Source organism: Nannospalax galili, unplaced genomic scaffold (genome assembly GCF_000622305.1).
Source record: "Nannospalax galili isolate Female #2095 unplaced genomic scaffold, S.galili_v1.0 scaffold426, whole genome shotgun sequence".
In the NCBI taxonomy this organism is placed as follows: domain Eukaryota; kingdom Metazoa; phylum Chordata; class Mammalia; order Rodentia; family Spalacidae; genus Nannospalax; species Nannospalax galili.
In genome coordinates this window covers 727,939-754,554 of record NW_008354494.1, presented here as the reverse complement: position 1 = coordinate 754,554, position 26,616 = coordinate 727,939, and the positions used below count along the sequence as shown (strand labels likewise).

Below are 26,616 nucleotides of genomic sequence, written 5' to 3'. Positions count from 1 at the left end.
TCAGAAATACTGCCACCAGCACCCGCTGCCTTCATTATCATAATGTGACTTAATGACCAAGAGTGGATTGTTAACTCTTACAGCTTCTAGAAGCTTCTTTGCCTTCTCATCAACCTTCTCTTTGTCCAACCTAAGAAAATAAATGAACATTTTCCAGTCTTCTATAATTTCAGGAGAGGAAAGAAAAGGACCTTCTTTGCCAAAATAGAAAATTTAGCATTTATGGAGAGAGGGAAAGTGTAAAGAGGAATACAGTGAAGGAGATGAAGCAAACGGACATGAAATATAGAAGGGAGATTACAATTAAGGGCCTTCCAGGGGCCTTTGTCTAGGGAGGAACAAGCATTACTGATGAGGAAAGTAGCCAAAACATTCCTGTTTATTATGCTAGTGATGAAAGCCCTGAGCTTAAATCAGAGATCCTCATAATGACCCTGTAGACAGACTATCATTTAACCCACTTTACAGATGAGATCAAAACAAATTAGGGAAGGAGCCCAAGTTAAGCAGTGAGAAGTAGGGCCAGAATGCAAACTCTGTCTGGCTCCAGATCTCTCTCCACCAGAAGGCTGCAGGTTGGGTCTTTGGGCAGTTAATAAATGAATGGGCCCCCAAGTCCCTCACTACAGCAATCACTCCCTCTGAGAAGCAACTGAAGACTTACCCTAGAACTTCCAGTTTGCATTCCGGAGAACCCAAGACTTCACATAAATTTCTAATTCCTTCATACCCTAAGGTGTTCTTTGTCAGGTTTATTCTTAACAATTTTTGGTTGCCATGCAGAGAAGTGGAGAGATCCTGACAGCAGGCAGAGGTCAGACCACAATGTTCCAACCTGGAGGGAAGAGACAAAAATGGCCTTATCTCGTGGCACAGGGCAGACCCTTAAGAGACTGTGAGCACCGAGTGAGAACTAGTTCCAGAACTAAAAAACAAAACCCCAAACCAAACATAAATATAGCTAGAGTAAATTCAAGAACCATAACTAATACTTGTATTAGATATTTATGGGTTGAACATGTCTTTCTGACATGATCTACAATTTTATAATTACAAGTCCAAGGGATAATTATGCAAGTATATTATAAAGCTGTTGAAGTTTTTTAAATTTATGATTGTGTGTGGTGGAGCATGTGTGGCTGTCAGAGGGAGTTGGTTCTCTGTCTGAAAGCCTTTTTGTGGGCTACAGGAGATGAAACTCTGGCCAAGTGCTGTTACTCTCCGAGCCATCTCACCAGCCTTACACTTGAATTCTTGAACTAAGGATAAACTAAAAACAGTAATAGAGGTAAATTTTTGAATCTTGGTACTAAATGTTTAAAAAGCAAGGAATACTGAAGTCTCAAACAGAACTGTCATTTATACAAACAAAAACACTTAGGGCGATGGAGAGATGTCTCAGCAGCATTTCCAGTTTCACAACTGCAGACCTGTGACACCTTGGTGACAGAAAAGACTGACACAAAATACTATGCTCATGATTCTTCTGCCAGCGTCCATTAGAAAGGAGAAATCATTAGATTATAAAGGATAAATCAAAGTCTCAGACCCAACAGTTACATCATTGTTATGATAAAAAACAGTGGAAACAGGAAAAGCAGCTCTTTCCTGGAAAAGTTTCAAGAAAGATTTTGGGGGGAAGACTAAATTCAAAAAAGTTTAAGTATCCTCCCAGAAGGCTCTGCTCTGTTAGGATTGGCTAAGGAAGGTCCTGGGGGGAGAGGAGGGCCCTTTCTTTTCCCCTCCTGACCAAGTCCTGCGTGGCTCTCCCTGCACTGTGTCCCCACAAAGCACGGCTGGCCAATGCTGCACTCTGGAGAATCACATCCCCTTGTCTGTCTCCTGTGCTGGCCCCTTTGCAGCAAGGCTTCTTCAGACCCTTGGGAGGTGGACCTTTCTTCTGTGGGGCCCTGACTGAAGCAGAGACAGAGGTCCCTTAGGACTAGCTGCTCAGGTCTCAGTGCTGGACACTGAAAGGCTGACAAGGCAGGCCTAGGTGCTCTCAGTTTCCCACCTGATAGGCACAAAGATGGCTGCTGCTTTGCCTCACTAGGTCAAGTGCAAATCTGCAGAGCTGGAGGCACAAGACAGACGTGGGTAGGAGGTGTCTTCAGACTGGTTAAGATAGGGCTTATAGGGAGGTGTCATGGGCCCCAGGCAGGATAGGTAGAGGTTATGGGGACACAAGAAGAGGTAGGAGCCTCTCACTCCAGAATCTGGGTTTAGTCTCTCACCCTTGAGAATTAAGAATTGACACAACTTGAGCTGGTGAGATGGCTCAGCTGGTAAAGGAGCTTGCCGCCATGCATGACTGGAGTTGGATCCCTGGGACCCACAGGGTACAAGGAGAGAGCCGACTCTTGGAAGTTTTCTTCTGATCTCCACATACACAATAAATGTTATAAATTTTTTGAAAAGGTTTAAATATATCGTTGACTCTGAGTTTCCTACATAAGTATTATTATTTTACTCAGAGATAAAAAAGAGGTAAAGGTGAACTAGGAAGTCTCAGTTAAAGGATAAGTAAAACTCTGAATACAGGTCTGAGTGCACACAAGTATATAGGCAGAAGATGAGAAATCATGAGCTCTCCTTGAGAACTTAGTATTCTACAAAAAGGTGATCAGTAGCATCTTCCGTTTCATAAGAAAAATTTCAAGGAGAATTGGAGTATCTGAAAGACGACAGCACATGGAGGACCGAAATCAGATACTATTTACTTAATATTTTTCTGTCCAAAATGCTGAGATGAAAAGTGAGATGTGGCTTCTACAGCAAAGATCATGCATATTGGCTCATATTTCAAGTTCAAATTCTTCTTTCTCCGAGTCACTTACCTTCTAGCACCACTTGTTTTTCATTCACCACATGTAAAATTACTTCTGTCTCCTCTAACCACCAAAATAGACTTAAATAGAAAACCAAACTTACCCTAGCCTCTGAATATTGCAATTTGGATTTCTTAAAGCATCACACAGAATATGCACACCAGTGTCCTTCAAGTTGTTGTTCCCAAGCTGTAGGCTACACAGGTTTGGGTTGTTCACAAGAGCAGAAACAAGATCTACACAACATTCACTAGTGAGAATACAACCCATCAATCTGCAGGAAACACAAAAGAGTGAGCCTTTCAGTGGTGAGGCCGAACTCATCTCTTGCTGAGAGAGTTACCCAGGCATTTAAACCTCTTATCTAAATATTAATACAATCCAGGACACACATGAGATAGTGTAATTATCAACAGAAGGAGCTGGGATTTCTTTTCATTTCTTTTTATTTTTATTTGTGTATATAGTTGTGTGTCTGTGTGCCATGTGTGGGTGCCTATGAAAGCCAAAAGAGGGTATTGAATCCCCTGGAGTCTGAACTGAGCTCAGATCCTTTGCAAGAGCAGCAAACACTCTTAACCACTGAGCCATCTCTCCAACCCCCAGATGGGATTTTTTAATAGAAGAAACTAATAGTGAACAGTTGTCTCCCACAAATATATTATCTGTAAAGCATTCAAAGTCAAGTATATCAACATTCATTTTTACCAATTATTTAAAAACCCCTTTGGCCTCTGACTTTAGTTTTTAATGAATTTTTGAAATGTTTTTGAGGCTGGGAGTATAGATCAGAGTGGTAGAGTGAAAGAGAAAAAGAAAAAGGAACTTGTAATATTCTGTCTTAAAACTTTATCAAAATACTGTGTTTTTGGTGATGACATGACTATTATACTCATGAACTCACAACAGCTCTTGGTCAAATTTTTGGCATGGATGGAGGAAAGGCTGGTAAGGCCCCCCACCCTTAGCTGAAAGGCCCCTGCCCTTAGTCATCAGTTGCCAATAGCACTTCAGCTAAGGGAGGGAGAGTCATTTTTCTTTGGGAGTGTAGCTACTGGAGGTTGCCCACGTTCAGTAGATGGCTCCACACCCATTCACATAATGGGGATGCTAATTGGACTTAGTGGGTTTCAAAAAAAAAATAAAGACATGAAATCGGGAACAGAACATGTTGGGGGCCTCCAGGGGAGTTTGGGGATGGAGATGATTAAAATACATTGTATACATATATGAAATTATCAATACATGTCTAAAATTCTCAATTAGGACTATATGAAAATGTTATTAAAGAATACAAGAAGAAAGCTACATATAGAAAGATTTGTTCCAAGTTCTTTGCATACTCACAAGCTTTACCCAGTGGGACACAGGCCTGTAATTTTAGCTGCTTTGGAGGTTGAGGCAGGAGGATCACACAGTTCAGTGTGAGCAAGGCTAGCCTGAGCAAGATAGTGACATCCTGTCTCAAAAAGTATACACGCATTTTCCCAAATATGTCATATCTGTTGCTATTCCTTTACTCAATTTCCTTCTGCCCATAGTAGCTCCACAAGGGAAAATCCCCTTCATCTTTCAATCCTAAAGTAACTGTTTCCCATGTGATATCCTGCGTCTTGCTCCTTGAGACTTGTCCCTTCTTTTTGCCAACACAGGGAGTACATTAAAATTGGTCTCCTATTTTTATGTCATCAGCATTTTATTATTACTTAATGAGACTATCACCCTGATGACCTTCAGTTCCAACATTGGTATACATACATAAATGCAGGCAATACACTCATACACATAAAATATTTAAAACATTGGACTTTAGGGCAAGGTAGTAGTATCTGCCTGCAATCCCAGTACTCAGGAGGCAGAGGCAGGAGGACAGGGAGTTCTAAGCTAGCATAGCTACAAAGTGATATCCTGTCTCAAAACAACTAGACAGGGATCATGAGAGGGAAGGTAGAGCTCTCAGGATAGGTGGGGTAGGGCAGTGGAAGGCCTGTAGTAGGAAACATAAGGGGAGCCTAACTGGGGGAAGGAAGGAAACTAGCTGTCGGGGGGAGGGCATGGTAGAGTACCAGGAGGGATGAATGAACACAAAGCATAAGGACATAAACACCAACCTAACAAATTAAAAGAAATATTGTAGAATTAAAAAGAAGAAATCCTCAACATTGACCTAACTGGAAACGTATTTAAACATAAATCTGATAAGGAAGCCAGTAGAGAAATTTCAGCTTTGTGAGTAAAGATGATACACAACAGATTCACTAGGGCATGAAGAAAAAAAATGGCTACTGTTCAGTCTGGTGCCTGAGACCCTTTACCTGAGGGAAGCTGATTTTCATTGCCATGGTGACTTTGTTTTAAATCCTATGACCAGAATCCCCTAGTTTGTTTATGGAAGAAGGAAAATCAGCTCTTTTCTCTGATATGCACTTCTTAGGTCTTCCCTTTCCTCTCTCCCCTGCCCTCCTAGCCAGCCCACAGTTCAAAGTAAAGTTACAGAAAACCTACTCCAACTCCTGAAGATTGCAGGTTCGCTGCTGGAGGACGTGAAACAGAAGCTTTGCTCCACTGTCTTGAAGGCTGTTTGACCCAAGGTCCAGATGTGTGAGGCTCTTGTTGTGTAGAAGAGAAGTAGAGAGATACTCACTGCCCAGTGGAGTGAAATGGCAACTCCTCAGTCTGCAAGGAGGAAAGACGGGGTCAGTCTCTCCTGCCCAGCAGCAGTCTGTAAGGACTTGCCTCTGGACTACTCCATCTAGATTGGACCTCCTTACCTACCTGGTCTCACATGGGTCTCTCAGGTCTGCGTCATCGGGTCTGAAAACTGGACTCAGGTTCTTCAGAGTTAGTCTCAGTGACATTCTCACTTGGTAGCCCATGCTGGTCTAGAACTCACCATGAAGCCGAGGCGGGGTTTGAACTCGGGGATCTTCCTGCCTCAGCCTCCCCAGTTATTCCCCCACAGGAATACAGAACATAACACATGCCTTAAGGTTTTTCCTACTATAAATCAAAAGTTGCCCTCACTTTCACACAAATGCATACAGCACTCTTGCAAAAGCTACAGCATGGAACAGAGAAGCAGGCGAGAGCACATGCAGAATCACAGCAGGCATCCCTTGTATGGAACAGTGACATTTTTAAACAGTAAGACTTATTGTGCCATTAATGATTTTAGTACAGCGTGTCTGATAGAGAGGGAGAATAGTTACCCTTACCAAAATATTAACTTGGAAAAATACTTAATATGTAAATGTTAAATTCAGACCAAATTTGTAATCATTTAAAATATAAATGTTAAGAAGCAATTAAGATTATGAAATGACAATTACATTCCAATAAATTTCTAGTTATGATGAAAGCTCCAGGACTCATGAGGGAGAACATGACTTCACAAAATTTTAAGCCTCTAGGCTGGGTATGTCATCCACACCTGTAATGCCAGCACTTGGCAGGCTGAAGCAGGAGGGTTGCCAATTCAGGGATAGCCTGGACTATATAACAAGCTTAAAGTTAGCCTGAGTTACACAAAACCCTGTCTTAAAATTTAAAGGAACAAAGGTAGTTTAAAACCAAGTATGTGTAATAACCTTTCAGTACAGCATTTACAGAAAACATGCAGAAGAAACTGGAGTCTCTCACAAAGCAATTCCTAAAAGGCCCAAAACATTTGAAAACATGTTTAGCACCTTAGAAGTTAAACTGTCTAATGCTCATTAAGAAGATTGTAGAGGCCCAGTAGGCTGTTAAAATGCAAGCCCTTGGGCTGCTGCTGGGAGTAAGACATATCTGGAAGGCAAAGTATTCTGGTTTATCCGTTCCACATCTAGGAAATTATTTAGCCAAGGTGAATAAAATCAGGTTGTAGCTAAGCCACACAATAAAATGCTGTATTTGTTTAGTGCTGTTCACATACATACATTTACTTGCTCTAAGCCTAGGCTTTGGAATTGGGCAGCAGGTCCACTTTAACTCTGAATTTACCTTCTTATGAGACATTAGATAAATCACTGCACTCACATTCCTGACCTGTTCAGTGAGGCACTTGAAACTCTGGCTGTCAGTTTGATACCATCAGGTACTAGATTGTCAGATTAAACAAATTTAGCACAGGATCCAGAAAGAGTAAGGGTATAGTAAATGACATCTACTAATATGGTCATTATCACTAAAGATAACAGTAGACAGAAAAATGAAAGAACAAAATTTATTCCCAATATGTGTGTCTCCATTTGTCTAAGTCTACATAATGCTACTCGAACACAGCAACTGAAACTGGGAATTTGTAAACAAAATTTCTTACAGTTGTGAAGGCTGAGAAGTCTAAGAATTAAGGCTGCATCTTGTGAAGGCCTTTAAGAGAATATAAAAAAGCAAGAAGGAGGAGGCCCAAACTCATCCCCTCAGGAACCCACTGCTGTGGTAACCCAGGTAACCCACTCCTGAGAAAATTCCATTAATTTACCACCCTCATGATCTCATAACCTCTTCAAACTCTCACCTCTCAACACTGCTGCATAGAGAATTAAGTTTCCAACACATGAGTCTTGGGGGATGCATTTGAAGAATAGCATCATTTAAAATATATTTCAGGGATTGGAGATGTAGCTCAGTTGATAAAGTGCTTATGTAGAATGCATGAAACCCTTGGTTCAATTCTTAGCACTGCATAGGCCAGGCATGGTAAGCTATGTCCCAAGTACTAGTACTTGGAGGTAGAGGCAGGAGGTTGTCTATATATAGTCCAAAACATTTTATACTGGAAAGGTATAGACACTCACACAAGGCTCTTCAGAGTACACTGTGGGTATTTCAAGGCATCACTGATAAGCGTTATTCCATCATCTCCCAAGAAGTTGTCTGCCAAGCATAAATGCGTCAGCCTCTTGTTGCTGATCAGTGCCAAAGAAAGATCCTCACAGCCAACTTTTGTGAGGCCAGAGTTTGCTAAGCTGAAGGAGATACAGACAAGAGGGGATCCATTAATCCCCCAAATTCCTGCCTCTTCTTCACAGGGAAATTAGCTTACTGCTTACACCTGTACATATTTCCTATAGAATGCCCCTCAAACATACTTAAATTGTGAGTTTCATTATATCTAGGGATAGGAGAAAGTGAAACAAAACAGAAAAGTCTAGAAGACTATGAAAATAAAGTAAGAAACAAATTCAAAAATCAAATTAAAGATGAAGCAGGACTTTGGAAATACCTCAGAAGTGCTTGCCACATAAGTGTGAGGATCCGAGTTTGACCCCCAGCCCCATGTAAAAAGCTGGGTATGGTGTCATGTGTTTGTAATCCCAGATTCCTGAGGCTTGTTGGCCAACCAGCCTAGCCTATTTGATATCAGAGTTTCAGGCCAATGAGAGTCCCAGTCTCAGACTCAAGGTGAATGGCTCCTAAGGGACACCACAGTTTGACCTCTGGCTGCCACATGTACATGCACTCAAACCATACCCATGCACATAAACATTTGTACATACCTCATATACCCATTGCCCCCCCACCACACACACACAGGAGAAGGTGGGATCTAGGCATACAACTCAATGGTATTATGTGTACTTAGCATGTGCAAGGTTCTGGATTCAATCCCTAATACCAAGGAAAAAAATAAAAGGCCACATAGAGGAAGAAATGTGGAGATGCATGTAGAACTCATCCAGGATTGACAAAAGCCAGTTACTGTCCACCATACATTATTCATATTCAAATCATAAATTATAAACAAATTTACTCACGACAGTCTTTCTAGGCAACAGTCTGGATGTTCTAAGGCCTTACACAACAACTTCACTCCATCATCTGAAAGATTATTGGTCGACAGATTTAGAAACACCAGCCTCTTGTTTCTTATGAGCGCCTCGGAGAGATGTAGACAGTGAATTGGCTTCAGGTCACAGCATGTCAACCTGAAAACCACCACAGAACAACAGAAATGACACATTCACTCAGCTAGAGGGAGAGTGGGAATCTCCCACTGTTGGAGATCTTGCTGAAACTCCAGCTTCCTACAGAGAACAGAACATTTAGTAGCTAAAGCATATGGTCCAGAGTTGAGGCCCGAGCAGGAGGCTCCTCTCTCACATTTCCCAATTTCTTAAGAAAGTGTACATGAAAACAGTTTAAAATCCATGAAATAGTAATCTTCTAAGAGTTTCTTCCAACTACAACTTAGAAGGTGGACTGAAGATGTGCTTATTGCACACAGCTTTGTACAACAGTGGTAAAAGTAAGGCATAAGCAAAAGCTCATTGCTAAGAATGAAAACAAGGGGGATGTAGCTTAGTTGGTAGAGTGTATGCCTAACATGGTTCAATCCCAAGCACATTTAAAAAAAAAGAATGAGCACAAGAAGCATATCAGAGGTAAAACTACTTCTGAAATTAGTGTAAAAGAGTAAAAAAGCACATGGAGACCTAAGTAACTGTAGACTCTATTTTGAGAGGACTTGATTTGTGTACATGACTCACAGTCAAACCAGCTATGTGTAAGAAGAGTCAGGTGGCACAGTGTGCCTGGCAGTTGGAGCTCTTCCAAATATCCCCCCAGCCCTCTTTTGGGGACAGTCTATATCCCCAACCCCCAAGTACTGCCTTTAACTGATGGTTAACCTACTTGAGTCACTTGGGAATTTGTTCTCCCTATCAAAAATCAGGATTAGGAAGAACAGAAGCCCCATGTTAGTTTAATTTTTTGTCACTGTGACAAAATAACTGACAACTTAAGTGGGGAAAGATTTATTTTGCTCATAGTTTCACAAGTTCCAGTCAATTATGGTAGAGAGGGGACGGCAGAAGAGCGGTCCACAAGGTGGGCCGGAATGGGGGTTAGGGAGGGAAGCGGGGAGAGGGAGAGAGGAAGGGAAAGTGTGTGTGTTCTCTCATGAGTGTGCCAGTGCTGGGTGGGTGGGGGCCCATTTTCTCCCTTTATTCCATCTGGACTCCAAGCCTATAGATGGTGTCACTCACCTTCAGGGTGGAGCTTCCTCCCCGAGTGAGTTAATGTTGTTTGGATAAGTATTAAACTAGGTGTGATGGCAGATGCCTATAGTCCTAGAACTCAGGAGGCTGAGGCAGAGGGATCATTAGCTCAAGGCACGGCAAGGTTATGTCTCAGAAAACAAGCAGATGGAGGGTTCACACCTTTAAATAGTATTTAAACCCAATTGGTAAACATGAAACTATGCATAAAGTATATTAATGAGTTTATTAGAGTTAATGGAAACAAGAAACATTTGTGCAGTGCAGAGGATTTTGCCTTCTGGGTAATGCACCTGGGTGGCAGAACTGGCTTCAAAGCCTGTGCTCACTTCTCCAAGGCTGTTCCTGCTATGTGTCCCATATATCCCATGACTAAATCATCACACTGACAGGGCTCCTCACTTCTGTTGGTTTGCACACTGTCTTCTGTTAAATGTCTTACTAGCTCATAATGCAGCCAAGGCTCAGGATGGTCCCCTTTCCCAGTCCTAGTCCTCTTCTCCAACTACTTGGATGCTTTCCTTAGTATCTTCTAATTACAAATCTTTGAAGGAATGTTTTGGTGCTCTTCAGATGGCTCTTTAGTGGAACCAATAATTACTCTTCTATTCTGCTTGTCAACTCCCAAATAAGGGGGATTCTGGGTCCAATCATGAATTATTGACATGTCCCTAAAGACTCCATTTTTGTTCTTTTTCCATCTATTTTCTCACTGTATATGTATGTATATACATATATATACACACACACATATATATAAAACACGATATATACATACATGGTATACACAGTACATATATACACACAGTACATACATAATATATATATATACACACACACATATACATACACTATATATTTAATATTTGGAGACAAGGTCTCAGAGTAACCCTGCTGGCCTGGAACTCTATGTAGAGCAGACTGGCCTCAAGTTCAGAGATTCACCTGCCTTTGCCTCCAGAGTGTTGGGATTAAAAGTGTGCACCACCACACCCAGCTTTCCAAACATTTTAAGAGCTAACCTATTACGTACCTCACAATGTAGAAACTTTCAAGACATGGAAGGATTTTTGTCCTCATCTTGAGGTGAAATTTAGTAAATCAGTATATTATATTCATATGAAAACTAGTGATAATGTGTACCTTTTCACTATGCCCTGGTACAGGATCTGAAATGTCTAAATTTGAATTTTTCTGTAATGCTTTATTCATAAATGTGCAAAATTCCTACCATAATTGGGGACCATATTTTGCAGAGCAGCCTGGCAAATGTGAATTTGCAACACTTTCACTACCCAAATCATAAAATCAGGGAAAGCAAAATATCAAAATTCTAAAGAGTTAAACTTAGTGTTATAAATGCACAAATCACATTAATAAGAACACTGACAGTGTTCAACTCTAAATGCAAAGCAAATAAAGTTAGATCTCTTCCTACATGAAGTGCTAAGAGGTGATCCTACAAGACCACTGACTACCCTGTGGCTACCTACACTGAAGAACCACCAGTCCTCCATGCTGTAGTGCTGGATCACTGCAAACTTGGGTAACTCATGACAGAACACTATACAGTCACTATTCAGACTCCTACTAGTTAAGTCACATGATTTCCTACTTAAAAGCTTGCTACCTGGATCTACAAGTGTCATCAATGGACTACTTTATTCAGATCTCAACAGAAAGGGGTCTTATCAAGTCCTGCTGATCTTTCCAGTATCAAGATTTGTCTTAGATTGGCAGCTCACACATTAAGGAAATCTTTTTTTAAATTTTAAGTGTATGAGTTTATTCCCCACATGTAAGTGCACCTGTGTGGTGCAATGCCCTTGGAGGTCAGGAGTGGGTGTTAGATTCCCCTGGAACTGGAGTTACAGATAGTTGTTAGCTGCCATGTGGGTGCTAGGAATTGAGCCCAGGTCCTCTGCAAGAGCAACCAGTACTCTTAACTGCTGAGCCATCTTCTCTAGCCCCAAGGAAACGTTTTAAACCTTCTAATGGTTTTCTGCTATGAATGGTTCATTTTTAAAAAAGAACCAGTGGCATACTTCTTACCTGGCCTCCAGGTCAGATAGCACAGGTTATAGTCCTAACCCCAGTTCTAGGTGGTTAAGTTTCTATCTCAACCTGGCCTGCTCATGACTGTTCTTGACCAATGATTAAGAACTAAAAATTGCTCATCAGCTCTCTAAACATGCTATGTAACTGAATTTCATCTTTTAAAATACTGATTAAGACAAAAAAAAATCCCAGTAGCCACAAAATTCATCTTCCTGTTTTCAAAGGCCTTGTTTCCTATTTCTTTATTTCTCCAGCACCTGGATTATAATTTGCTTCCCACCAATAAGACTTACGTTGGTCCTTCATGCATCAAGTTTCAGTCTTGGCCTGCTAAAATGTTCAAGGATTAGAAAAAGACTTTTATGATGAAACCTACTCTGTTGGAGGGGGGGTGTATATATGTGTGTGTGTGTGTGTGTGTGTGTGTGTGTGTGTGTGTGTGTGTGTGTGAGAGAGAGAGAGAGAGAGAGAGAGAGAGAGAGAAATTGATTTAACTGACTTTCACTAGAAAATAAGTTTTCTCAAAAGCTGTTAGGCAGAGCCCAAGTATGACTGCTGCAGCTCTCACATTCATCAAGAGAATCTACTGGAAGGCCACCAATGAGAGGGCTCGTACATGACAGCAGTGCACACCTTGACGGTTGCCACACAGTTCTGTCTTAGCCTTCTGGCATTGGCCCTGAGCTGCGGTTGAATTTTGATAATGAATCCCCACAGCTTTCAAGTGCAAGTGAGCTCTTCCTAGCATTGTTCCCATTATCACTAGTAATACAATAAATATATCGCAGCCCTGAAATAAGAAAAAAATGCTCAATGTTCATAAATTTCTTGATCTGTTCTTATTTTTCCCCATTTTTAGGGGATGAAGACAGAATTCTATGATGAGAAGTATTCAGTGGGGGGTGGGATGAGCAAGCAGTCTTACTGGGAAGAAATGAACTGGACTCTATATCAATTCCTGAAACTCCGTATCAGGTAAGCAGATATCAGCTAGCCAGTCCTATTAACAGCAAGTCCGGGCGTCGAGAGTACACTGGGCAGACAGAAGTTTAAGTTGTAATAGAAAACTCGAGGCTTACCTCAGTTTCTGGAGTTCACATGTTAGGCATTTCAAGGCATCACATAAGGATTTTAATCCCTTGTCCTGCATGTCCATATCTTTCAGGTCGAGATGTATCAGATTCTGGTTGTGAGGCAGAAAACTAAAATCCTGAGAGTAATCCAGGAAATTGACAGCCCTCAACCTTCAGAAGAAATACATGCAGATGGATTACAGTCATTTCGGACTGTTTTAACATCCCTTTCTTTTCACTTCTAATTCTTACTCTCATCTCTTATCTGATTTTGTGTTTCTCATATTCCAAGTAAGGTTCTCGATCCAAATTTTAGTTGTGTAGAAAAACTGAGCTCCAGCTTAGCTTTGGACTTGTCCCCTGAGGGCTGACATCCCCAACTTTGACCTTAATGGAAAAGGTGCTAACATCCTGAAAGGCAGAGAGAAGCCTCTGAACTTTTAATCTCAGAAATGACTACCAATATTATCAGGACTGTACCACACACTGCAATGACAACATGAATTTGCAGTGCTTAAATTATTGACATAATCCAAAATGAATGCACAGTTAAAATCAGTGTCTAATGTTCATCATTAGCAGGATACATTGTTGCAAATATGCTCTGTCATCCTGTGGACTTTGTATACAGAGGCAGTGTATAAAGCAAAAATTGAGTTAATCATCCAATATTTCTTCCTATCTCCTAATTCCATTTGTAATCCATACATTTGATTTTTCTGCAGTACCTCTCTGGCCCCGAATTCCATTTGTCCAAACTGCACCATAACTATTAAAAACTCCAGTACCTAATCAACATTCTTCCTTCCAGTCCCTCTGCCCTGAGCCAAGCACCCACAGGAAAATAATTCTACCCATTTACAATACTAACCATTCTCATCCAGTCAACAGGTCTAAGTCATAGGTAACTAGGAATGGAAGCAGTTGTCAGGAGAAAGGGACTGACCACCAAGGAGGCTAAGACTGATTAGTCACCATGGTGTCATCCCTTTGAGGGAACTTTGTGTTCTTAAAGAAATCTTAGGCCCTCTGGCCCAAAAGGCAACCTTGGTTATAAAGATTTGGGTTGGTGACATTAGGTAGAAAGACAATGTGCTGGTGATGCTTGGGGATGAGTGAAAAGGACTCTAATACACCCAGTAGCTTCTATCTGCAGGTTTAGACCCACTCTATATATCTGAAATCTAAGAGCAGAACTCACTAAAATGAGATTCTAAGGAGAAATATTTGGCAGCAGGAAGCCTTTCTCCAAGAGAACATCTTTTAGTTATCCTAGAAACAAAGATCAGGGGGCTGGAGAAAAGGCTCAGTGGTTAAGAGCACTGCACTGGCTACTCTTACAGAAGACTCAGGTTCAAATCCCAACAACCACATGGCAGCTAACAACCTTTGGTAACTCTAGTTCCAGGGGCTCTGACACCCTCTTCTGTCCTCTATGGGCACTGCACGACATGGGTGCACTTACTACACACATGCAGACGTAATATTCATACACAGAAAATAAAAATAAATAAAAAAATTAAAAAGATCTATCATTTGTTTGGCATTCAGTTACATGCTCCTAACTGTCAAACAGATGCTGGGAAAGTGACAGACACTGAATACAGAGCAGAGCAGAAACAGTTCTAGCTCCCAGGAGAGGCGACAGCAAGCAGCATGCAAACGTGCACATTTAAAAAACTCAGAGTATCTAGAGTAAATTAAGATTTTAGGATGGACAACAGTAAATGTTGCCAAGTGTGAGGACGAGGTGGAACATTCATATACTGCTGATGGGCATAACCATGTTGCAGAACTGTGTGGCATTTTCTTAACATACATCTTGGACTGGGTACCTCATTCCTAAGCATTAGCCAAAATGAAAACATGTCACAAAAAGCTAAAAATTCATAGTAGCCTCATAATAGCTAAAAAGTGAAAACACACCAGGGTCTGTTAACAAGACAGCGAACAAATTTATTGTATAGTCATACCATACAATGTTAATCAACACACAATGCTAATCAATAAAAACAGACTTCAATAGGAAACAATAAAGTTTCAAATATTGTTGGAAAAGAAATAGAATGTATTAATTAAATGATTTCCATGAAGAGACAAAGCTGATCTGTGGTAGCAGATTTTAGAAAGTGATTTCCACTAGCACTGGATGACATGAGAGCACTGAACAGGAAGGGGTCAAGGAGCATTTTCATCACCTCAAGAATGGCTTTTTACGTGGTTTTGGGTATTGGTTACATAGATGTTTGTAACTGCTATTTACCATGTCACACATTTAATATGTCCGCATTTTATAAATTAGAAATGTATCAAAAGAAAATAAAGCCATATATTTCATGACATGCCTTTGAATATGCTTTTGTGATCTGCTTTGAAGGTCTTAAATTCCATTCTCCTCTTCATCTAGAAAATTCCTCACCAAGCCTCAAAGCCCAGGCCAACAGCTCTACCAGTGATGGAGTCTTTCCCAGAACAAGCAAGTTATGCTCAATCCAAGAACTTCCATAGTTCATGTTCTTAGAGTATTTTGCACAATGGGTTTTAAGAACAGTCATGCATCATTTACTGATGGAAAGATACTTTTAACATTAGGCGATTCTGGCATTGTGCAAACATGAAGGACTTACATAACCTAAGGTGGCTCTAAGGTCACTAGACAATAGACTCTTAGGGGATCATCATTCCTCATTGATCAAAGGTCTGTCACGTAACAGTTTACTACTCATTTCTCCTTAAAAAAAAAAAAAAAAAAGGGTAGGATAAAGAAAAATGGGGAAATGCCATTACAATTTCTCTTGCCAGACTTACACTAGTTTTTGTAGTTTACAGTTTGGGTGCCTTAGTTCTTGACTTAAAATATTCATCATTAATTCATCAAAGGTGCTGTCATACAGACACAATTCTCTCAGATCTTCATTGTTATGAAGCGCAGAAAAGAGATCTTGCCAGCCGTGGGTAACACGATCAACATCTTCTTGCCTGTGTAATTGGGAAAAGACCGGAGAATCTATTTTTACCCATGTGATGCTCCGAAGATGGGGTAAGAGCAAGTAATGCTATGAAAGAGCCTTAGTGCATTTTTGCTGTGGGCAGTCTGCCAGGACATCCTCTCTTGCCAGCCAAAGGTTTTATTTTCCCAAGCTTCCCCCATCTCCTATCTATTCCCTCAAAATGTGAAATAAAAGCTACAGAGACTTCACTTTAAAGGGAGAAACTCAAGAGGAAGAAGTCTTCAAATATCTGAACAGCTAATAAGAAAAACAGGACTACAAAGAGTAATATTATAAATATCAAGGCATTGTGGTAAAGATTAAGAACTATAAGCTTAAGGAGCTAGCAGATGCTGCAGTGGTAGAGTACTTACCTAACATGCAAAAGGCTCTGGGTTTGATCAACACAGGTTTTCAAAAACAGGTTTTGAGCTCCAAGTCTACCACTTACCTAGCAATACCACCTTAAGCAAGTCACAGTATTTCTATGAGCCCTAAGTTTTTCCGTGTATAAAATAGAAATATCATTTCCCTTTATAGAGTTGTCAGAATTTAATAAAGTTGAGTGGGGTCACAAAATACTTTTTAAAACATTGCAATGTAGCATAAGTTATTATGAATATTAGTAACAAACATTATAATCAGATTAATGGTAATAAGTAAAATGGACAGGCTAGTGACTATAGGTATACACTGAGGGCAGCCAAGACCTAGATCTGCTCTGCCATGCATCTAACTGGCAAACTTTAGAACCACTGTGAACCTCAGCTTCTTCATGTGGGAAAATGAAGATGGCTGAATTTGAGTCTTAGGATTACTGTGAGGGTTTAACCAGGCCAATCTCGAGAAAATGGTTGGTAAATATCTCTAGCTGTAAATCTTCCTAATGATTGGTGATATCATATTTAGAAGACTAACATATTTCACTGTGCATGTATAATAGCTATTCAATATTGAACCACATATCTATGTACACATGTGTCTTTGTGCATGTGTGTACATGTGTATGGAGGCCAGCAGATAACCACCTTAGATGTTGGTTCCTCAGGTGCAGTTCTGAGACATGGTCTCTCACTGCCTTGGAACTTCCCAAGTAGGCTAGGCTGACTGACTTAGTGATATCCAGGGGTCTGCCTGGCCCTGCCTTCCCAATGCTGGGATTATGCATGTATGCCACCCTGCTTACTTTTTACATGGGTTCTGGAGATGGAGTGTCCTTATTTATGCTTTCAAGGCAAGATCTTAACCAACTGAGTTAACATGCCAGCCCCTAATATCTTAATTAAATGGGAATAGATGAGGCTGGGAAAGTTACTTAGGGCAATACCAAGTATGCATAAGATACTGGATTTGATTCCTAACACTGGGAGAGGGAAAGGGAATGAGCAACACCAGAGTAGTGGGTTATTACTTGAGGTCTTAAAATTGTGAAAACATGACAGCAAATCATTCAACCACTCAAGGGCTTCCTATTTACAAATATTATAAATGCTGATCCATATAGGGATAGAAGTTTAACTTGTAGTAGAGTGTAGAATAGACTGAGGACACCTATAGTGTCTCTTAACACACTAGGGTTCTAAAGATGCTTTATAAAATGGAGCAACAAATCCAACTCTAGAATTAGACAACTCTGCAACATGGGCGAAGGATGTTAGCATGAGGTCTCATATGCCGGTGGCCATATGTTATCATCCTAACTTTAGGTATGAACGATATTCTAATGTCCTGATATTTTAACATTACATCTTTAAATAGTTATGAGGTCTGGGCTAAGGAAACTTATTGAAGGAAATCATTTAACTCCCTTAGGAAGGTAAGGGACAGTGTCCCATCCCACAATTTCTACTCCCCCAGTTTTGAGAGGAATAAAATATATACTTTTAATAGAGGAATACTTTTGCAGTTACATATAATGGCATTGGAACAACTTGGGAAAAGTTGGAAGTTAAGGCCTTGAAATTGGACCTGACCTCAGTTAGGCATCTGCCTTCATGTCACTCAGTCTTTTCATAAGTAACATTGAAAAAGAGCATCTACCTGGTGGATTGGCGGGAGACTAAATACATGGAAGTACTTAGAAAACTGTCAGGTATGTGAGCAACACTCAGCAAATGATATTGCTCAGTATACACTTGAACCATGAATTCTATACTTATATTCTAGGTAAGCCCCACTGGATCTCAGCTTTGGAATCTTCAAAATAAATTTAGTTACCTATGATTCTGTTGCAATCAGAATTAAATTAGGGAATATGTTAAGTGTCTGGTTCACTGTGTGCCACAGTTAATTTTAGTTGAATCTAGAACTGAAGTCCATAGTTCAATTCTTTTCCCAGATTTAGAAAGATGGACTCAGAGAAGCCAACTTCATGAAAAGGAGATTATATATATATATATATATATATATATATATAATCTCCCTATGTAATAGATTATAGATATATGAACAGATTATATAAATATATGACTACATATATAAACTACTGAAGGCTCATAATTCTTTCCAATGTTCATTCATCCCCTACCATCTCTTTTTAACCTCTCAGCCTCCTCATGAATAGTAAAGGGCTGACACTACATAAACTACAAAAGGCCCATATTTGTGTAGGCAAAAGGAAGGTAAGCTAGATCAGCAAAGTACAGTGGGACACAGGCAGATGACCTATACATAGAACCCTCAGCAAGGCATTTCTGGATAGAATAAATGAATCCACTTATTCTAGTTGCATGTGAGACTCCTTGAGGACTAATGTATTCATTCCTGGGTTGTTGGGAATTCTGACAGCTGAGAACTTTTAGACTAATCCCTTCAGGCTGGGAAAACTTCACTCCAGCCAGTGTTTTGCCCTTTCCTCACCAGCAACCATGATTGGTCAACAAGGGGTATAGATCTGCCTTTGCCCCAAGGTGGGGCAACTCTCAAGGGTCATTCCAGCTCTGTTACTTTAGTAGCCAGTGTTTTCCTCTCCAAAATCTACTTACTTCACTTCCAGTGATGAACATGAACATACTTACCAAGTGTCACATGTGGGGTAGGAGTGGAAAATGGTGTCCAACAGTGCAGTTACAGTCAATTTAATGGTCTGTAAGCACTCTGAGAGCTTAAGACAGAATGAAAATACAAGCAAATTTATTTCTTCGGAAATTTTAATGGTAACCTTTGGGAAATAGCTCATCGCCTGGGTTGTAAATACTTCATCTTGAATCTCATACAGACAGTGAAACAAATCCTCAAGTCTTAGCTGAGATGGGAAAGAGTCATCATTTCCCAATAGTTCCAAACACTGAAGTAACTCCTTTTTTATCTCCAGTGATATCGTAATGTTGAAAGTTTCCTCCAGCTGTTTTATTCTATCTTTATTCAAAAGGCCAAACAAAAAGCATTTCATCTGTGCCAAATGAGGGTGGTGATAATGTTCACTCTGAAGTAACACATTCAAATTTTCAAAAAGTTGGAAGGGATAGTCTACTCCTTCCAGATTATCCCTCAACAAATAGAACATAGCTGCAAAAAACTCCTGAACATGGAGGTGAGTGAACACATAGCAGTTTTCACACTCTGTGTCCTTTTGAAGAACATTTGCCTCTAGAAAAACTGAGATGTCAGATCTGGTTAACTCATGCTTTCTGAGACTGTCTCTGTAGAGTACATGTGTCATAGTCCAAATGCCATTGGCAGCAGCCTGGCACAAGCTCCTCAGCACGGTTTCATTGGGCAGATTAGCAGAGTGCCCGTCTACCCGTGGAAATAAGCTGCAGATGTAGCAGGTAAACAGAGCCGTGGTGGTTTGGCAGGTCTCTGCAACACTGCCACCCTTCTCCACCTGCTGCTTCAGAGAAGTGCAAACCAGCCAGCACACAAGGGGGATACGGCACATGCTGAAAAGCCTTGCATTCTTTCTTATTGAACGGGCTGCATTCGTGGCCCATGTCTTACCTTTCAAAAACTGGTGAATATAGTCCATTCTTGCATTCTTACACAGTTCTTTTAGCCTTACAGAAAGAGGTTTCTTCAACAAAGGATGGAGTCTGTTCAAAGTCGTGATTCTTGTTGTCACTAGTAAGAATGATTCAGGGAGCATCACCTTCCTCAGCAAACTACTCATGAGGAAGGACACTGGGTGTTCCTGGGTCCAATCTCCACACAGTGCAAACTCTGGTTCTTCAAAGGCAAAGTTCAGTTCATCAAAACTATCAATAATAAAAAGAATACTGCTTGGCTGGGACAGGATCTTTTCAATGGGGATTTCAGTGCTGGGCCAGTCCTTTGATATTAGCTGTGCGAAGCTTCTCTCCTTCAGTTGGCTAATTTCTCTCCCATTGAGATAAAAAACATAGGTGAACTGGTGGTAGAGATTGCCCTCTGCCCAGTCTACCATTACCTTTCTCAACAATGTTGTTTTCCCAATTCCAGCAGCTCCCAGAAGCAACACTATCTTTGGCATTTTATGAGTTTTGACATTCACATCAAATGCATGTTCCAACAGTTTTCTGTTTTTCTGAGTAATTCCATAATTGAAATCTGCAGATTCTCCAAGCAAAGAGGTCTTATTCCATGTGATGCAAAATTTTTCCTTTATTTGAGTTCTGTAATCTGCTCTATCACCTAAGTCAATTAGAATAGAGCAGAGGGGGAAAAACAGACATAATCAAAACAAATTCTATTAATTTTCATGTTAAGAATATCAGACTTGAATAATACAGGGGGTTGGGAAGATGGTTCAGTGGGTAGCATGCTTTTTGTGCAAGCATAAAGACCCCAGTTTGGATCCTACAGCCCATGTAAAAAGTCAGGAGGCATGGTGGTGTGGAGACAGGGATTCCCAGGACTCAGTGGCCAGGCAGCCTAGCACAATTGGTGAGCTCCAGGTTCATTGGAAGACCTTGTCTTAGAAAATAAGGGAGAGAACTGAGGGGGACACTTGGCATGAACCTCCAGTCTCCACAGGGACACACCAGCACATGCATGTGCACACATATCCACACAGACACATATACAAATATACAAAATAATATGAGGCTGACATCAAAGCTAGGTTAGACTTTAAAGGGCTATACAAACAAAAATGTATCTCCCCAAACAGACAGAAACTGATGGAAGTAAAAATCAGATTCATTGTATAAATCTCTCATTTGTACCTTTTTTTTTTTTTTTTTGGTCTTTTTTTGAGACAGGGTCTCCCTGTAGCCCCAGCTGTCCTGGAACTCACTATGTAGACCAGGCTGGCCTTGAACTCACAGAGATCCATCTGCCTCTGCCTCCCGAGTGCTGGTATCATTTGTACTTTTACAGAAAAAAAAGAAAACCCTGATACCTCTGGAAAATATTTCCTAGGTAGATGATGATTCCAAAGTGAACAATTAATGATACTAACTAGGAAAGACTCCGAGACCATCCTGACTCTACAGATCAACAGAGGAAGAAATTTAATTCATTCAAGTAAAAAGTTTTAGAAATGAACATTGGAGCAAAGCCTGAATATTTTGAACCAAGAAAACACCCAAATGTGCTGGTTAATTTTTTTTCAACTTGACACAAACTAGAGATACCAGCCTCTGCCTCCTGGTGACTGGGATTACAGGCCTGTGGCACCATGGCTTCCTGGCTTTATCTTTCTAAATAAATGATGCACTTGGGTAGAAGCTCCATCAGTAGTTCACCACTATGCCCAGAGGACAACACATTTCTTTGCATAAAAGCAATATATTTACTGAATACAAGGAAAGCATTAATCATGTTAACTGACTACTATATGACTTCTGTATAAAACTATGAATAAATGGAAAAAGGAAAATATACAAATAATTATCGCTTAAAGAAATAGAAAAAATATGTATAATATGATCTTGCCCCGCAAAAGTGACAATATTAGCATGGCTAATAAAAGTGACAAATATTAGCATGGCTTTTGCTTTGTTCTGAGGAGACAGGGTCTATCGATGTTGCTCAGGCTGGTCTCAAACTCTATGCAGCCTAGGCTGCCCTGAAACTTGGGAGATCAAAACAAGAGGTTCACAAGGGCTGGGATTAACAGTGAGTACTGGTTATTTCTAAATGGCAGGACTGAAGATAAGGAGTGGAGGACTAAAATTCACTATGAACTTTTATAATATTTGAATTCTGTAAGAATATACCCAGGGGCTGGGGAAGAAGTCTTGGTTGGTAAAATGTTTGCTGTACAAGCATGAGAACCCAAGTTTGGATTCCCAGCAACCATGTAAAAAAATCTGGGCTTGGTGATGTGCACCTATAATCCCAGTGCTAGGGAGGCAGAGGTAGGGATATCCTTGTAGCTCATTGGCTGGCCAGCCTTGTCAAATTGGTGGGCTCCAAGATCAGCAAGAGAACCTGACTCAAAAAAGAGAAAGGAAAGATGGAGAGCAAGATTGCTGAGCAGATAAAAGCACTTGTTGCCCAAGTCTGATGACCTGGGTTTGATTCCTTGAACTTACATCGGAAAGAGAATTGATTCCCAAGAGTTGTCCTCTAACCTCCAAACATCCACTGTGTCATGTGCACACCCACACAAACATACACACACACAAATGAATAAACAACAAAGATGAAATGCAATAGAGGAAGACTTCTCACATTGACTACTGGTCTCTGCATGCACCTGCACACATACATGAACATATACACATGCATGCACCAAAGAATACACTTGTTTTGCTCAAATAAATTTGAAAAACAAAGAAATACATGAAAATCAAAGCATTTTGAAAACAATTAGTGATTAGCCAAGTAGAGAGGATGGGATAAATAACCAAAAACTAAACCCAACTATGAAGCTAATAATTCAAACAGTTATCTGATCAATAAGTTCTATTTTGCACTTATAATACTTTCCAAAGTTTCTATAATAGTTCCTTTTTTTATTAAGATTTCAGTTTTTATTTATATGTATGTGTGCCTATATGAGTTTGTGTGTACTGTGTGTGTTCAGGGCCCACAGAGATTGGAGGAGAGCATCGGAGCCCCTGGAACTGAGTTATAGGCAATTGTGAGCTGCCATGTGGTCCCTGGGATCCCAAACTGGATCCTCTGCAAGAGCAGTACACATCTTATCACATCCCCTCCTTTCCTTTAGAGACGGTACTATAAAGGGTTGGAGTGACAGCCAACTAGTCTATATAAAGTATGATTTTTTAGAACCAGATCTTCAGAGACCTAGATAATCATCTTCATTCCCCTTGGTTTGTTTTGAATATTGTTTATATCAATGCAATTTTAATAGAAAGAAAATTAAACCATGTGATGAACATTTATTCTTTTATGTGAAGGTGCCTGTATGTAAGAGGGTGAGCCAAGGGGGAGGGTGGGAGGAAAGAAGGGAAAAGGGGAGGGGGAGGGAGGGAGATGGAAAGGGAGAAGTATGTGTGTGCACATGGGTATATGCATGTTCATTTAAGTATGGGTACACGTGTGCCATGGTGTGGCGAATGGAGGTTGGGGGACAACCTGGGGTGTCTGTTCTCACCTTCCACCTTGTGAGACAACAAGAGACATTATCTCAACCACTGTGTGCACTAAGTTACCTGACTATAAGCTTCCAAGGATTTGTCTGTCTTCCCCACACCATCTTCCTAGCACTGAATCACTATTCTTTTTAAAAAATGAGATTTTTAATTGGATGCATGCACATGCATGTGCGTACATGAGTGCAGGTGCCTTCAGAAGCCAGAGGTGTCAGCTCCCCAAGGAGCTGGAGTTACAGGTGGTTGTGAGCTGCCTGATGTGATTGCTGGGAACTGAACTCGGGTCCTACGGAAGAGTGGTATGTGCTCTTAACCTCTGAGCCATCTCTCCAGGCCTGAATTCTTATTCTTAACCCAGATATACTGCTTTCTAATGAGGCATATTATTTCATCCAAGAAATAGAGAAGCTACTTCACTCTACACATGAATGCACTTTAAGAAGATTTATGTTTTGTGTATGGGGGTTTTGTTGGCATGTTGTGTATGTGCATCATGTGCATGCAGTGCCTGTGGAGGCCAGAAGAGGGTATTGGATCTCCTGGAACCGGAGTTATAGATGGTTGTGAGCTGCCAGGTGGGAACTAGGAAATGAACCTGGGTCCTCTGCCAAGAGCAGCAAGTGGTCTTAACCACTGAGCCATTCTCTCCAGCCCTCACCATTTCTTAACATATTATATGACCTAGAAGCAAACTTCCCACTCTAACCTTAATTTATGATTTACTAGAAGAGCTTTATTCTTGCAGCTTGAGGACAAACTCAAGGTTAATTTTTTATTGTAATATTTGTTAACTACTGGCCATTTCTTTCATATTTTCCTGCATTTACACACAAATCAATCCCTCTATATTATTCTTTGACAATCTTTGATAAAAATGCTGAGGAAAGATAATTACCCTGAGCTCAAAGCCACTATGGGCTACATAGTACTTGGCCAGCCTTAGCTACAAACTGTCAAAAAAAACCCACAAAAAATAAAAGACTGGGTGTGGCATGTGCCCATGTACCTTTAATCCCAGCACTGGGAGGCAGAGGCAAGTGGGTATCTGAGTCCCAGGCCAGGCAAGGCTACATAGTGAGACCCTATCTTTAAAAAAATAAAAAGGGGACTTAGAGAGATGGCTCAGTGGGTGAAGGCATGTGTTACCAAGACTGACAGTCTGGGTTAAATTTCCATGTTGCACATGATGGAAGGAGAGAACTGAGTCCCAAAAGTTGTCCTGACTCATACAGGTGTATGTGCCATGAGTGCATACACACACACACACGCACACACTCAAATATATCTAAAAATTTAAAACACAGAAATATACATGTTCCTCACAGTCAACTTTTGACTGATCATTTCTAATACTGCTCAAGAGCCTGATTCAATATGTTTCTGATTCTGACCTTGGCCATACAGCCGGTCTTACTGACTTCAAGACAGAGTCAGCAGTGGTGCACTGGAAGTTAACAACTGTTCAGTGGAACAAGGGTTCAGGGGGCTAACCCTGGTCTCATGAAGCTACAAAAACTCAGATGCAGATAGAAACCCATGTACTCACCCAGCATTGCCTCCTCATCACCATGATCCTCTTTTATGGCCTCAACATCCTCTGACTTCATGGTCTGCATTTGCCCTGCAACAGGTTTCAACAGAATGAGATTTAACGAAAACAGATTTGGGATGGTTAGAATGGGGACCAGCATTTTTTTCAATGTTGCAATTCTATGACCATATGGGTTTAGGAACACTAGAGCCAAGAGACTCCAGCTGCACCAGTTTAGCAGAGGGAAGAAGGGATGTGGGGCAAACACTCGAGTATGTACACACACTCTCACCTTTTAACACCAGACACAAAGTTTTTGCCTGTCCTGACTTTAGTGATATAGTAAAGCTCAAAAGAGATAATGGGTATATACCTGGAGTTGTAAAGCCTCACATATGAGACCTGGGTGCTGCCCAGGAAATTCACATGTCTATTTAAAATATTTCACAAGAGAATGACCAAAGATACTTATTTGGCTTTGCCTTTTTAGCCCACTGCACATTTCAGAAAATAGGTTCATCCTATCAGACATTTCTCTGAAGTCTATGGCTTTATCTATAGTCTAGGCACAGGCACATTTACTAGGAATTATCTTATCACTCATTCCTTAAATTATTTTAATAGGTACAGGTGGTTGAATCATTCCTGACTAAGGAGCCCTCCTGAGTAACAGTATTCAAACCCACACTGTTTCTTCAATGTTCCTCACATGATCCAATGACTCCTGGGAAGGAACGCTGTCCCTACCCCCAGATAGGTCGTTAGCATCACTCACAGTTGAGCTCTGCTTTTGCTCGTTTACACAGATCCCTTAGGTTCATCTTGCCAAAGATTTTGAGAGTCATTTTCCAGGCCTGCTCTCCTGGATAGTGTTTGTTCATCAAGCAAGCCAGTTCCTCCCGCTTGGCCTTCTTCACTGCAGTCCATGGTATTGGGCAGCACCCAGGTTCTATGGTCTCCTTTAGGAGTAACTTGAATTTATTTAATTCCTCATTGTTCAGCTCCTCCAAATAAAATAGCAGTCCAAATTCAGAAAAGAAGGAAAATGACATCGGTGAATCTGCCATCATGTTCTTGGGTCAGGATTCAGCTTTGTGGGGAAAAATAATTTAAGACAGAATAAATGGGACCCATAGAAAAGTATGAAGGAGAAGATGATCTCTAGAAATATCAATTAATCCAACAATCATTACAGTCCACTGTATAGGCTAAGTGCTGACCTAGCATCTCCTGTAACACATCTTATATCATAAAATGTCTCTGGACTATACAACACTGTATTGTTTGTCTGAACCCTTTGGGAGTTTTTCCTAGCCCTACCACTTATGAGCAACAAAAGTTAGGACAGGCAATTCATCTCTTTAAAACCTCAGTCTGCCCTTCTCTAAAGAAATGACATCAGCACCAATTTCAGAGGAGTGTAGCATGGTTCAAATAAGGAAGTTTATGTATCATCCAGCACAGAACAGGCTTGCTTACATTAAATACTTAGTTACAATATTCATCCCTCTCTCCCTTACCAACACCAGACATATCTCAGTCTAGCACAAAACACTGTTAGTGCAACCTGGCCAATAAGTTATTCTGCTTGAAGTGCACTTAATATAAATATGCCACCATCTTCTGTTATCATGTGATTCTGGTTAAAAAATATACATATACATTATATATATAT

General features: G+C 40.6%; 1 protein-coding gene across 1 annotated transcript; it reads right to left on the bottom strand.

Moving 5' to 3' along the window:
• Nlrp14 (NLR family pyrin domain containing 14) lies at positions 1–26,008 on the bottom strand. Its single transcript, XM_008851688.1, has 11 exons — positions 25,717–26,008; positions 24,957–25,031; positions 18,947–20,537; positions 15,748–15,918; positions 12,946–13,110; positions 8,567–8,737; positions 7,607–7,777; positions 5,334–5,504; positions 2,932–3,102; positions 665–835; positions 1–130 (listed from the first exon to the last, which is right to left on the bottom strand). The coding sequence occupies exons 1-11, from the start codon at positions 26,006–26,008 to the stop codon at positions 1–3; spliced, it is 3,279 nt and encodes a 1,092-aa protein (XP_008849910.1).
• Between the last annotated feature and the right edge of the window lie 608 nt (positions 26,009–26,616).

Coding starts and splice junctions, on each gene's coding strand:
- Nlrp14 (XM_008851688.1), bottom strand. CDS start 26,008: ATGGCAGATTCACCGATGTCATTTTCCTTCTTTTCTGAATTTGGACTG. Junction 25,032..25,716: donor AGCAAAAGCAGAGCTCAACT/GTGAGTGATGCT, acceptor AACCTGTTGCAG/GGCAAATGCAGACCATGAAG. Junction 15,919..18,946: donor TACCCCACATGTGACACTTG/GTAAGTATGTTC, acceptor CCAATTACACAG/GCAAGAAGATGTTGATCGTG.